A 14,850-nucleotide genomic window follows, 5' to 3' on the forward strand; every position below is an offset into this window, starting at 1 on the left:
CAACTTAATATGAAACACACAAACATCAAGTCATGTTGTAAACAGGACTTCAATTATCAACACAGCTCCTACTGGGCCATTTTCAAATGTCAATTTATGAACATGAACAGAAAAGGGCCACTCCAGAGCTTGGGTCACAGCATGACTCACGTGAGAGGGGGAGGATTTGAAGAAAGTGAGGAGGAGTTTCCAGGCCAGCAGGTATCCCAGGATGCAGGAGTACTCCGTGCTGAGAGGCTGGACCACAGCGAACTCCCCGACCTGGACACTGGCCAGGATGCTCTCGCACAGCTCCTCGGAGGCCGACAGCACAGACATCAGAGGTGCCGGGGGGGACCTGAGTAAACCGAGGAAACAAACCGGAGAAAGCTTTTCAGGTAACGCACCAACAAAGCCAAGTTTCTGGCTCTCTTTAACAGAAAATATTCGGTGAGATTTTTATGTGAAGTAAATCAATTAAAGAAAGAAGCACTGCTTAGCTCTGATACTCTGGCAGGTGTTCTTTGGTGGGGCAGATACCAAAGAACACCTTAAAGAGGTGGTTTTGTGAGCAAGGACCAAGGTACTCTGTCCTGCCGACGAGAATGTTCCTAAACATTCAGAATGCATCACACCATTCTAACCTTCTGTTCGTATTTGATTAAATATCTCTCTCTCTCGACCACTTGATGACTTCAGAGTCTGTTCGTGATGCGTCCTGTTTTCCCTTGGTCACAGTCCCACCCTCCTGGAGATTAATACTATCATTTGCACTGTTCTAATTTAAAATGGCTTTTATACTATTTGTGTAGCTATGACAACTTCTGCATCACTTGTCTTCTTCCTCTTTGTGTGGATGCCTGCTTCGCATCTTGTGTGTATGTGAAGTCTGTTCTCTCTGCAGGGCTCCGTTGAGCAGAGCTGGTTTTGTGGTGCGGGGTCCCGCTGGCTCTTCACTGCATCTGGGGGCTTCCTAACGTCTTGGTTGGTCACAGACTCACTAAATCTGCCTTGCTCTCTCTTTACAGTTTCATTAGCCAGCACATTTAAATGTGTTAAATTTTTATGTATTAACTGTATGTATTCTACGTTACCTTGCTCTGTGTAATCTATGATGTTACGTTATAATTCTGTTTACTTTTGTGTATTTTGTGCATTTGACACCTATTGCATGTCTGTCCATCCTGGACAAGAATAGAGGGTGTTATATTGCGTATATTGTAAAGCCCTTCGCGCCTATCTTGTGAATTTGGGCTATACAAATAAACCTGACTCGACTTCTATCTCAGGTGAAAAAAAAACATAAAAAGCTTTTACTACGTGGGCTAGAACAAGACAAATAAAATGGCCATCGTCTACTGATACTTGGTCTTTGTTGGCAAATAGCAAAGCAGAATACATACATTTACCGTACCAGTGTAGGCTACATTCTAACCCAGCCACTGAGGATGCACAAGCCAGTGCATTCTTCGTGCCGGTCCCAAGCCCGGATAAATGGGGAGGGTTGCATCAGGAAGGGCATCCGGTATAAAATCTTTACCAAATCAAATATGCGGATCACAAATCAGATTTCCATACTGGATCGGTCGAGGTCCGGGTTACCAACGACCGCCACCGGTATTGTTGGCCAGCAGGGTGCCGGTGGATACTATGCTACTGTTGGGCGAAGGAGAAGGAGAGGGGGAAGGCATATCTAGAGGCAGCGGGAGAGGAGGAAGGGTAGGAGTGTGGAGGTGAGAGTCGGAACTTTGAATGTTGGCGCTATGACTGGTAAAGGGAGACAGCTGGCTGATATGATGGAAAGAAGAAAGGTAGGTATACTGTGTGTGCAAGAGACCAGGTGGAAGGGGAGTAAGGCCAGGAGCACCAGAGGTGGGTTCAAACTCTTGTACCGTGGTGCGAATGGGAGGAGAAATGGGGTAGGGGTAAATCTGAAGGAAGAGTATGTCAAGAGTGTGCTGGGGGTGAAGACAGTGTTGGACAGAGTGAGTATGAAGCTGGAAATCGAAGGTGTACTGATGAATGTTAGCAGTGCATATGTCCTGCAAGTTGGGTGTGAGATGGAAGAGAAAGAAGAATTCTGGAGTGAGTTGGATGAAGTGGTGGAGCGTGTACCTAAGGGGGAGAGAGTGGTGATTAGAGCGGACTTCAATGGACATGTTGGTAAAGGGAACAGAGGTGGTGAGGAGGTGAATGGTAGGTATGGTGGTGGATTTTGCAAAAAGGATGGAAATGGCTGTGGTGAATGCATATTTCATGAAGAGGGAGGAACACAGGGTGACGTTTAAGAGTAGAGGAAAGTGCACACATATCTTATGTCGAAGCCATGATCTGAAAGGGATTGGAGACCTCAAGGTGGTGACAGGAGAACATAGCTAGGCAACATCGGCTGGTGGTCTGTAGGCTTGACTTTGGAGACCCAGAAGAGAAAGCGAGTGAAGGCAGAGCCAAGGATCAAATGGTGGAAGCTGAAGAAGGACGACTGTTGTGTGGAGTTCAGGCAGGAGTTAAAACAGGCACTGGGTGGTAGTGAAGAGTTGCCGGAAAGCTGGGCAACCACTGCAGAAATAGTGAGGGAGACAGCTAGGAAGGTACTTGGTGTGTCATCAGGACAGAGGAAGGAAGACAAGGAGACTTGGTGGTGGATGGACGAAGTACAGCAAAGTATACAGAGGAAAAGGTTGGCAAAGAAGAAGTGGGATAGTTGAAGAGATGAAGAAAGTAGACAGGAGTACAAGGAGATGCTGCATAAAGTGACGAGAGAGAAGGCAAAGGAAAAGGCGTATGGTGAGTTGTTTGAGAGGTTAGACACTAAGGAAGGAGAAGAGGACTTGTATCGATTGGCTAGACAGAGGGACAGAGCTGGGAAAGATGTGCAGCAGGTTAGAGTGATCAAGGATAGAGATGGAAATGTGCTGACAAGTGAGGAGAGTGTGTTGAGAAGGTGGAAGGAGTACTTTGAGGGGCTGATGAATGAAGAAAACGAGAGAGAGAAGGTTGGATGATGTGGGGATAGTTTAAACAGGAAGTGTGGTGGATTAGGAAGGAGGAAGTGAGGGCAGCTATGAAGAGTGGAAAGGCAGTTGGTTCAGATGACATACCTGTAGAGGCATGGAGATGTTTAGGAGAGATGGCAGTGGATTTTTTTTGTTGTAACACTGGCCTCAAGTGAAAACCATTTTTTGTAAATATCAAAAGGGCCTACATCACTTTGTAGACTGTAGTACCACCTGTCTTTCCATCACCGTCATCTCATAATGCATCATCAAATTGGTGTGACATATCAGGCATAAATTTGATATCTGTCCCTATACCAATAACACATTTTTAAGCTATTTTTGCTCAATACCAATAAGCTGACTGATATATTGCACAACTCGTGTCTAGTTAAATGAATAAGCAGAAGAGACTTTAATGTGCGTGCAAACAGGTACGAACACATACACACACACCACTTCATGATATACTCCAATGCCATTACTTCTCAGCTCTTCAATGGCAAAGGATGCCTAATGAAAGGGAAAACGGTAGAGCGTGTCTGCTGTCTGACTTACAAGCATGGCTCCTCTGCGTCATCTTCTGACTTGCTGTTGTCTCCTTCTCCATCACATTCTGGCAGATGGGGCATTATCCTGTGTGATTGAAAAGTAAACAACAATTATGATGAGAGATGTATTCCTTCATATGGTATTTCTGCACATCTTTTTTGCATGTTTGGAAGAGGAAAAGAGGTGGAGGTTTATGTATGTGGTGAGGGAGGACATGCAGGTGGCTGGTGTGACAGAGGAAGATGCAGAGGACAGAAGAGATGGAAACGGATGATCCGCTGTGGCGACCCCTAACGGGAGCAGCCGAAAGTAGTAGCAGTAGTAGGTGTTGTACATTGCTGCTGTCTGTACTTTGTTGTTATCTTGTAAATGGTTAACGCCTGCATTGTGTTGTCTTGTATATTGTTATATATCATATACTTTGTGTACAGTCCAGTATTTCATATTTAAACTGGCCTATTTTTCAAAATTTTTAGCAATGAACCATTCTGAAGAATCTTATGGGCAAACACAGGGCAGTCATTCCCAGCCCAGAGGCTATACCCCCTCATACCCCACAGGGAAACGCACTAAGCTCCATTTTGTCCGGAGCGAGGGGATCATCTGAGTGGCTTGTTGGATTGTGTTGATTCTGCAGACTCAAAGATAGGGAAGTCAGTGATGTTCGTTGACTGTAAGAGGGGAAACGGTCATGATAGCACTCCTTCATCAGCCATAATACTGAGCAGTCTTCTGTGCATCTCTGAAACGCCAACAAAACTGAGTGGAAAAGTGTCCGCCACTGACGTCACAGTGGAAAATCCTTGCTCAGGGGCACAGACAGGAGTATTAACCCTAACATGCATGTTTCTTTTGATGGTGGGGGAAACCGGAGCACCCGGAGAAAACCCACCGCAGATGCGGGGAGAACGTGCAAACTCCACACAGAGGCTGACCCCCAAGGTTGGACAACCCTGGAGTTCGAACCCAGGGCCTTGTTGCTGTGAGGTGACAGTGGTAACCACTGGACCACCGTACCGCCCCTTTGGAACTAATGTCTTTTGGGGGGCGGATTTCCCCCCCTTTTTCTCCCCAGTTGTATCCGGCCAATTACCCTATTTTCCGAGCCGTCCCAGTCGCTGCTCCACCCCCTCCGCCAATCCGGGGAGGGCTGCAGACTACCACATGCTTCCTCCGATACATGTGGAGTCGCGAGTTTCACCAGGGGGACGTAGTGCATGGGAGGATCACGCTGTTTCCCCTTGTTCCCCCCCGGTACAGGCACTCTGACCGCCACAGATACGGCCAATTGTGTCTGTAGGGACATCCAACCAAGCCGGAGGTAATGCGGGGATTCGAACCGGCGATCCCTATGTTGGTAGGCAACGGAATAGACCGCTACGCTACCCAGACACACCAGGTATATAGACATAATGTTGAAAATCATGATTTTTTTTCCTCTTTAAGTCACATATTCAGCCATGCTGGTCTGTTCATCACACCAAACCAGAAAATTTGTCTTTCCTCTGTCTGAATAAACAAAAACAAATGGGAGTGAAATGTCAACTTTTTTTTATCTCTTTATGAAAAAAAGCAATCATGACTTTCAACCTCATCAGAAACAACATTTTTAAACGCAGAGCATGGATTCCACCTCATTTCTGATTTCAATGTGGAATAAATATGTCCTTCTGCAATTAAACTGTTTCCACTGAGTTTACTTGGCCTGGGTGACACAGGCTGAACACCGGGGGAATCTCAATCTCATGAGAGAACAGATGCTGGATGAGGGAAATATCTGACTTGATATAATGTCATTTCTCTGTTCATCTCATTATTGATGGGTAGCCTCAAACTCCCAACCAGATAAGAGAAGTTGTGTGTACAATGCAGACACAGGGGGATCATAGGTATCCAAGAAGCCAGTAGACCTCACACACATATTGACTCTGTATATGTGTCAATGCTCAAAACATCACTGTGGTAAATGTCCAATTTCATTGCTTTCACTTTCCGGCCTGGCATCAGTAAAGATGCTTCTCATTTTTCAGTTGAGCTGATGATGTGATAGCATTTTTAATACTTTACTGTCTGTTATAGTAGTGGTTTTCAAACCACTGCAATAATCATGTTTAATGTTAACATGCCTTGTCTATTTGATTTGATCATTATTAGGCCATGACTGAGGACTGAAAAGGGGATACTGCATTGTTGAACAATATACAGAGTATTGTTAATTGGCTCGCTTTTTGACATGTAAAGAGGATTTATAGCTTATTTTATTGCACGAAACATTTGGTGGGTCCCAGGCCAAAAAGGATCTCCACAGGCGGGTCGTGCCATGGAAAAGTTTGGGAACCCCTGTTGAACCTCCCTTGAATGGAGATGTGGTGAATGTTTTGTGTTCCTTCCTTCTATAATGATCACTCAAGGCAAGCTAATATCACACCAGGTTTGAAATATTAAAATGGGGACACACACACACACACACACACACACACACACATATATATTCACTCAACAGGCTTACTTGTCCAGTAAATGATAGATGGCGATCTGCAGCGGCCTGGCCTTGAACAAGAGCAGGGGACAGAGAGTGTTGAGGAGAGTCTGGAGGTTTTCCGGCAGGCTGGTCTTCTGGTCCACTACGAATCGAGCCGGCAGGGAGTTCTGTTTCAGCTGCTGCACGGGCGCATACGTCAGAGCCACACCCACAGACTGCAGCACAGCCAATGGGAAGAGTGGGTCATCCGGCTCAGTGAAGGCCTCTGCAATCAGAGCAGTGGATAGAGTCACAGATGGAATGCTTTTTTTTTTATTATCCATAAACCAAATAATTCATTATTCACAGAAACCTTGCACACTGAGTCTGATGCATTGTAATATGATACATATTTAATTATTAGCTTCAAAAACTCGCAATACAAAAAAAAAGTGAGTTCTTAAGCAGTGAGGATGACTTTGTGGTTAGGGTTAGTCCTTCTGAGGAGAAGTGAAACTAAAAATAAGGCCGATCAAGAAGGCTACATACAATTCTGAGAATGCATGAAGAGCACTTTCACAAGCTGATACAGAAGCTGCAGAACTATCTGGACTGCTTCAACATTTATTTCAGGACATCAGTGGCCCAGTTTGATGCATTAGCAATACCCAAATCACACATTAAAAAGAAGACAATCAGTTACCTCAGTGTAATTAATCCTAGACAGTGTCTTGGCAGTATGTCTACGATAGGGACACACACACCTTGTTATTCCATTGGAAAAATGTTACCGTACACGATGAGACTCCTTTGTGGAAAAAATGCAGAAAATCAAAACTGTTCTGAAAGCACTTCTGACTGACAACTTTTTTTGGACATGGCATACAAGGTCCTTAATGCCCAATAACATCAACCATGGTGCTCAAACTTGAGGTAACCCTCGGGGTTAATATCTACCATCTGTCTGTTTAATGAGAAGAGCCACCTATGCGTTTCAGCTGTCAGAGCAGCCGTGGTTGCTCAGCACACACTCGCTCTTATACACTCTCTCCACACTGCGTGTGCCTAAACCACAGATTTGTGTTGGAGGTCCAAAAAAAAACAAAGAGCCAGTCATAGATCTCGCTGAGAATGGCAGCATCGCACACCTAGGTTTACACTCACAATGTGCCACACTCAAACACAGTATAACTGCTTGGTGATGAGTTACTGCAATCTTTCAAGCAGCTTAGTACTGTAAATGTAACTGTGTTCGCTGTTCCAAGCATGAACATTGAGGACAAAACTTGAGGGAGACATTACTCCATGGATGTACTGTGGAGACTGTTTTTTAAGCCATTCTTTGCCCATGTGTACACACACACACACACACACCTGTGATTTTGACAGGCAGGGGCAGCAGCAGACTGTAGATTCCCTCTACAAAGAAGTCAGTCCATTCAGTAGTCAGCTCTGGAGGCAGTTTGTCAAGAACTCCAGGGTCTGGGGACGTGAAGAACTGGTTCAGCTTCACTATCAGCGCCGCCTCCTCACACACAAACAGCTGCACCCAAGGGTTCCACAGACTGCTCACATTCTCACTGGCAGTCTGAGAGAGAAAAGACAATGAGGGACTGTGTAGTTCTAAAACACCCTAACTTTACCATGGAGGTGTGCATTTTTAGCAAAAGTGCCTCCGGAGGGAATCAAACTACAAACCCTGGCAGTGTAAATGCCAAGCTCTGAGCTGCCACAACATTTCTTAGCTATAAACGTACAGCGCTTAAGTTGCTGAAGACCAAAAGACAGCTCATCCTCAGAGAAGTTGAACTCTGGACTTGAAAATATATTTTTCATTATTTACGCCTTACCTCCAGCCACGCCAGCATTGAGCAAAGCAGGAAGTCCCAATGGCTGCCCCCAAGAACAGTGGGAGAATGAGTCCCCAGCCAAGACAGGAAACGCAACATCTCCACAGTGAGAACCAGCTGGGCTGCAGATGCTTTGGATAGGTCACTGAAAGGGAAGGTATGGTAACTGCAAAAAACAGTTTTGATAATGCTTTCTTTAGAGAAGTGAGACCAACATAGAAATTCAGTGTGTGTGTGTGTGTGTGCGTGTCCTTATATGTCTGTCTTTGCTTGTGTTGGGGCATTTTCATATTAGGTAGGATTGCTTTGTACTGTGCTTGAGTACAATTGCCCCCCACCCCCACTCAGCTTTCACATTAATAATGTTGTTCTGCACCCGGGTACACTTGCAGTACACACTCAGATACAGTAGGTGGTGAAATGCACATAGTTGGGTTGCAATCAGCCAATAAACACCAAGAAGAAGAAGAAAACCCTTAAGGACGTTTTCTCGACATTTTCTGCACAGAAATGAGACACTTGAGCTGGGGAGCGATGCAGACACCTCCACTATGGTACTTTACATGTGGAGTCACCAGCCACTTTTCACCTGACAGTGAGGAGTTTCACCAGGGGGACGTAGTGCGTGGGTGGATCACGCTATTCCCCCCGTTCCCCCTCCCCCCTGAACAGGTGCCCCCGACCAACCAGAGAAGGCGCTAGTGCAGCGACCAGGACACATATCCACATCTGTCCTCCCACCCGCAGACACAGCCAATTGTGTGTGTAGGGATGCCCGATCAAGCCAGAGGTTACACGGGGATTCGTAGCGGCGATCCCCGTGTTGGTAGACAGCGGAATAGACCACTACGCTACCCGGACACCCCTCACTACAGTACTTTAAGTGGATTTTTCTGCATTTTTACCAGAAATTAGACTCTTCTTATAACGTCACACAGCAGTCCACTTCCGTGTTTTGGTACAGTAGTTTTCACACCTGATGCAAGTCATACCCGAGTGGCCCAGGTACGGTACACAAGTGTTCACACTAATTAAACGAACTGGACTTTAGGTTCAAGTGTACTCGGAGCTGGGCCTTGGTCCCTGATGTGAAAGCCTCCTTACCTGCTAAAGAGGAACCAATCCTCTTTGCTGTTTCTCCACTCCATCATGGCCACCAGCGTAGTGTGCAGAACCTCATCCTGTACTGGTGTGTCAACTTCCAGACAGCAGAGCAGTACTGCCAGACACCCATATACACCTGGGAACACAAAGCCAAAGTGATCATTTGCACCTGAAAGTGCCCAAACAGGTGCAAGTGTGTGTGAGTATTGCATGTACGCTTGTGCATGCTCTTACTATCGTCCTCTTGCCAGTTGATTATTCCAGCAATGGCGAGAGCTGTGAGAGTCTCTCTATCCTCTTTGGTCATGGTGGGGCAAAGCACTTGCAGCGTGCTCAGTCTGCTCTGAGACACTGGGAATAGACTGCAGAGAACACAGAAAATCCTGAATATAAACCACAGTGAAGTGACAGGTAACATTAAAGCTTTGAATGGAGTTTAAAAAAAAAGAAGCTGAAAAACCACCACTGAAAGAAAAATATATATCCAGCCACCTTTCTGAGCTTTTGTAGAGCTTCCTTATGGTAGCTTTATCAGTGACTGCCAAGTTGTTGGTCCTTATGAAGTTATCTAGGGTCAGTGACCATAGCCCTCCATCCTCCATGGACCTATAGCGGAGATCATGTGATCAACAAAACAGACAATGAAAAATAGCCAAAGGTTATTACCAGTAAAAGTGGAAGGGTAAATCTGTATTTGTACTAATTATAGTTTTTACATGATGATGAATCGATCACTTCACTTCAGATGCTTTTATGAAAGCATCAGAGCCTGCGGACAATTGGCAAAGGCTGGATGTGATGCTGGAGTCAGACTAACAGGGATAATCTTACCTTGTGTAGAGGGTCTCCAGCAGGTCCTTGACTGGAACCAGACTGTGAGCGAGTCCCTTTGAAAGCTCCCAGTCAGTCAGCAGGCTGCAGTAGGCAGTCACTACAGGAGACGTGCACGCCATCTCCTCACACCACTGTATGGCATACAGCAGCTCTACAGCTGAAAAAACACAAACACTCGATGATGCCTTAAACAGTTTGGAGAAACATTTGCATCTTATACTTCCACCGCAGTAGACATGAATTGGACCGGAGAACACTAAGAGAAAGGGATACGCTGAAGAACAGTATTTTATTTAAGGCACCGGCTGGGCTTCTAACCTGTGTGCTTGAGATTTGTCAGATATGAGGAGTCTGCCTCCTGTTGGTCTTTTGGCAAAACTACAGCAGTGCCAACCAATCGCCCCAACAGCGCGCAGGCACAAAGGTGGGTAGGCAATCTGGTTGAGGCATTACACTTCCACACATCCATGCAGGGATAATCACAAACCACTCGTAGACGGCCACTGAGTAAGGGGCGCTTCACCCACTGCAGAATTGAGAAGAGAGGGAACAAAGGGTTTTAAAACCACACATTTTCATTAGGATGCTATACTCAGTCACTAGAAAACAGAAACTCTGCCCCTGCATAAATGGACCCTTCCTTGTCATTTGCATTTGTCGCTACATAAACAGGTGCATGCTACAGCAACTACATTTCCCTACTTGCTTTACATGTGAACAGATTACTAAAAATGGGCTAGAAGCATGATCTAACAGACAGAGCTTCTAGACTTTTTCTGCAATAAGGTTGATGAGATCATAAACAAAATTAGTTCTTCAACTCCAGATACTGTCTTACCAAATTCGTATCTATATAATGAGTACTGATAGTCCCTGTTATTACAGCTTTTTTTGAGACCATCTCTCTTGATACTTTGACTAAGTTCTTGTCAGCCTCTAAACTAACTGCTTGCCTACTCGACCCTTTACCAGCAAAACTTTTTAAAAACCTCTGGCCTTTCCTGGGCCCTACAAATGCTAGACATTGTTAATTTATCACTTACTACTGGCACTGTTCCCAGTAGTTTTAAGACAATTGTGGTCAAACCTTTACTGAAGAAACCGCACCTCGATCCAGGATCTCTTATCAGCCAGTCTCTAATCTTCCATTCTTTTCTAAAGTACTAGAGAAAATTGTGTATCAACAACTTTTGACCCATATAGAATTAAACTATCTACAGGGCCTGTCACTCCACTGAAACTGCTCTGACCCGAGTGGTGAATGATCTTCTACTAGCTGTGGACTCTTGATTCCACTTCTGTGGCAGGGCCTTTTCCTATCGGGCTCTGTTCTTGTGGAATAACCTGCCTGCTGCTGTCAGACAATCAGAGTCTGTTGAGTCTTTAAATCCAGACTTAAAACTCATCTTTTTGCCTTAGCCTACAATTAGTTGCCTTTAAGTGGAGTGCTTAAAACCTGTACTGCATGGTGGGTCGGTTTCTGTCTCAATTAATTTACCAACCACTGTTCTGCTGATGAGATTATAGCGTATTTATTGACTATTGCAAACTGTTCTCTTCTCTCATATGTCTTTTCTCTCCCTCTGAATGATGTCTTCTCCTTTCTCTTCTTCTGTGTGTGAATGGTGTGATGTGAGTCTCCCTTATGTGCACATGCAGTCTGTCCTCCTAGGTCTCCAAGGTGATGATGGTTGCCAACTGGACACCGTCCCCCTCATCACATTTTTGTTTCATATATCTTAGAAATCCTTATAATTTTGTTTACCCTGTTTTAATGTTATATCTTTCTCCCACTCAGCCATGTGACTAATGTGTTTGTTTTGTTTTTTTTTGTCTACATGGTGTGGACACTGCTTGGCATGCTCTTCTTCATATAATTCCATTATAATTCTGTTATCCTCTTTCAATGTTGTATTCTTTAAATTGTGTAAACACAACATCCATTGCATGTTGCCTTGACAGAGATACCTCTTCTGTTGCTCTCCCTGAGGTTTCTTCCTATTCTTCCTCCTTCCTTCCCTCCCTTCTGCCTGTTAAAGGGATTTTTTGAAAGAGTTGTTCCTTATCCAATGTGAGGGTCTAAGGACAGGATGCTGTGTTCCTGTAAAGCCCCCTGAGGCAAATATGTAATTTGTGATATTGGGCTACACAAACAAAATTGACCTGACTAGTTTAAATAAGAGCGTGTGATCCCTGGATTCACCTGAGGGGGTAACATCTGTCTGATTTTAGTCCACTCTGCTTGGCTGGGAGTCAGGAGGAAGAGAAACTGGACAAGGAGGGGGGAGTCTTGACGGCAGTTAGAATTGAGTGTCTCGACGAGACTCTGTGCAGCCAGAACTAAGACCTGTAAACTAGAACACAAGATTTAAGTCAGCATTAAACATGACATCCAATTTCTTTTAGAGTATTACAATTTGAATCATGACATCCAGGCCAAATGTCTAAGATATGGTTCTATTTATTTTAGGGCTGCAACTAACTATTTTTCATAATCAATTAACCTGTTGGGTTATTTATTATGGTTTATTGATGAATCATTTAGTCTATGAAATGTTTGGTGATGAAACATATGTAAATAAACGTATCCAGATGAACTGATTCAACCTTCTTTGACAGATGTTTGGTAGTATTACTTTGTAAATGACTAAAACAATTGATTACCAAATCCATAATCAATCAATTTTCTGTTGATTGTCTTGAGTTATCAATTATTCGACTTGTTGTTTTAGCACTTATCTATTTAAAATGTTTAAATCAGTACAAGGTTAACTTTTCAAAATTGGGGAAATGTCTTATGTCAACTTTCACAAAGACAACCAAGAGGCTTTTTGTTTTTCTTCATAGCGTAGCAACAAAAGATGTGCATTTATTTACAAGCTGCAGCTCAAAAGACTATCGCAGAAGAGGGGTTATGTTTACAGATGAGGTAAAGTAAAAGTGATATACTCATATGTGGGCTCTAATGCAATCCCTATATTTCCCATGAGGTTCGGTGCCCGGCAGAAGACAAAATGTGTACCAAAATGAAAACTTCTGGGGATCTTATCTGAATGGCGATTCTCCCATAGCCGCCACATTATGAAACCAAAATTAACTTATTATGTTAAAGCGGGTGACATGGTGCCGCAGTGGTTAGCGCAGTCGCTTCACAGCAAGAAAGTCCTGGGTTCGAACCCCGGGGTCGTCCAACCTTGGGGGTCGTCCTCTGTGTGGAGTTTGCATGTTCGCCCCGTGTCTGCGTGGGTTTCCTCTGGATGCTCTGGTTTCCTCCCAGTCCAAAGACATGTAGGTCAAGTGAATCGGCCATACTAAATTGTGCCTAGGTGTGCATGTGTTGGCCCTGTGATGGACTGGCGGCCTGTCCAGGGTGTCTCCCCGCCTGCCACCCAATGACTGCTGGGATAGGCTCCAGCATCCCTCAACCCCAGTTGGGATAAGCGGCTTGAATAATGGATGGATGGATTATGTTAAAGCAAAAAAGTTACCTGGTGCCACTTTAAGATTAAGATAGTGGGAATCACCAATGACACAACTTGGCTAACATTAACGACAAGAACATATTAATTTTATTATTGAATAAAGTGACTGATCTTTCTGCCTTGGCAAATGCAACTTTTATGTTTCAGTACCTGGTCCAACTGAGGGGGAGGCATGTTTCAGGAAAGTCTTTAATAAAAAAATTCAGAATTTGGTCATCTATCTCTAGCATCGGGACATATCAGATTTCAGAGGAGAGGAGCTGTCCTTACCTTGTGTCCCTGAAATACAGTTCCCCGCACTAGCTTGGAAAATGGCATGCAATACTCATGGTAAGACCTTCAGCCTCATGCCTTGATTCTGTCTGCAGCCATTTCAGCTTGCAGAAGAAACATGAGACATAAACAGCTTTGAAAAAAATAAAGCCTTGTTTAACGCCTCCATGGCCTTAACCTTTTGCACGAAAGACCACTGAAGAGCCTATAGCACTCTTTATACATGATGACTTAACATCCATAGAGCTTTTGGGAAAGTGAGTGGAGAAAAAAATAAATCCTGGTACAAGTAAAATAAAGCCGACAACTTGAAAAATACTTTTTTCCTCTGTGAATGTGAAGCCCTCTGAGACTGCAGCTGTGATTTAGGGCGCAGACTTGACCAGACAGCCTGGTTGCCTATCCTTGAACCCGATGTTCTACTAAGGATTTTGAGCTTTAATGTGTCTTATTACATTTTCTACCATTATTTTCAAATGATAACTTAATTCGGCTCAAATGCTGCACCAGTGACCTACTTAGCTCTCCGAATCCGACTGACCCCTCTCTGTCATGCTAATACCAGACTTTTCATCACATCTGTCTGACAAAGAAAGCTTCACACCCTTAATCATTGTTCACTTGTAAAACTAAACCCTCACAAGATTTGGGAAAGAAGATTTGAACACGGGTCTGGAATTTAACACAGAATTACATCAGAAGATCCATAGCTTTGTCAAGAAAGTATTTCTGGGGTAGTTTCTTTTTCTACTTATAAGAGGAGAGTGGTAACCAGCATATAGGAGGCCAAGGTGGAGAAGATTTCAGGAAGGAGGTTCCAGAGTTGTGGGATAAATGCACGGTCTCTTAACACCTGTGGTTTTATTTGTGGTAAATACAGTACGTTACCTCTTGACGTCCAGAGAAGCAGTGAAAAGCTGGTTCTTTATCCAGAGTGCTGCGCTGTACAGGAAGCCATCCTCCCTGACCTCGTACCCAGTGTGTTGAACTAACGCCAGGACCCCAGCCACACACACTTTCCGCAGTTTTCCAAGGAGGGAGTCTTTCAGGGGGGGGGGGGAATGACACAAATTAGCTTCCCTCCCTACTTGTGTGGTTTATGTTCTGTTATTCAGAGATCATGAGGAGAATCATGCTCAGTTCTTTGGGTTTAGATGAATGACTGGGTGCTAAATCCAACTAGGGAAATACATTCAAAAATATACTAGGCAGCATTTTCCATAATAATTAATATTGTTTAATTACGTCTGCATGAATGTGTTAGGCGTGTGCCAACAACATGTTAACTTGAAGAGCGCACTCAAGAGTGCAGATCTCCA

At 44.3% G+C, this 14,850-nt stretch overlaps 1 protein-coding gene across 2 annotated transcripts in view; it reads right to left on the bottom strand.

The window, feature by feature from the left end:
* Window positions 1–14,850, bottom strand: part of ltn1 (listerin E3 ubiquitin protein ligase 1) — a 43,296-nt gene that overhangs the window by 6,207 nt on the left and 22,239 nt on the right. For both annotated transcript variants that reach the window (XM_056284676.1, XM_056284675.1), the window contains 12 exons: window positions 14,420–14,573; window positions 11,980–12,130; window positions 10,095–10,302; window positions 9,774–9,933; window positions 9,435–9,548; window positions 9,177–9,304; window positions 8,943–9,078; window positions 7,839–7,983; window positions 7,363–7,576; window positions 6,037–6,274; window positions 3,534–3,611; window positions 151–337 (listed from right to left, as the gene is read on the bottom strand). In XM_056284676.1, the coding sequence (XP_056140651.1) occupies window positions 151–337; window positions 3,534–3,611; window positions 6,037–6,274; window positions 7,363–7,576; window positions 7,839–7,983; window positions 8,943–9,078; window positions 9,177–9,304; window positions 9,435–9,548; window positions 9,774–9,933; window positions 10,095–10,302; window positions 11,980–12,130; window positions 14,420–14,573 (1,913 nt within the window). The remainder of the gene's footprint in view (window positions 1–150; window positions 338–3,533; window positions 3,612–6,036; window positions 6,275–7,362; window positions 7,577–7,838; window positions 7,984–8,942; window positions 9,079–9,176; window positions 9,305–9,434; window positions 9,549–9,773; window positions 9,934–10,094; window positions 10,303–11,979; window positions 12,131–14,419; window positions 14,574–14,850) is intronic.

Source organism: Lampris incognitus, chromosome 8 (assembly GCF_029633865.1).
Source record: "Lampris incognitus isolate fLamInc1 chromosome 8, fLamInc1.hap2, whole genome shotgun sequence".
NCBI classification, from domain to species: Eukaryota; Metazoa; Chordata; class Actinopteri; order Lampriformes; family Lampridae; genus Lampris; species Lampris incognitus.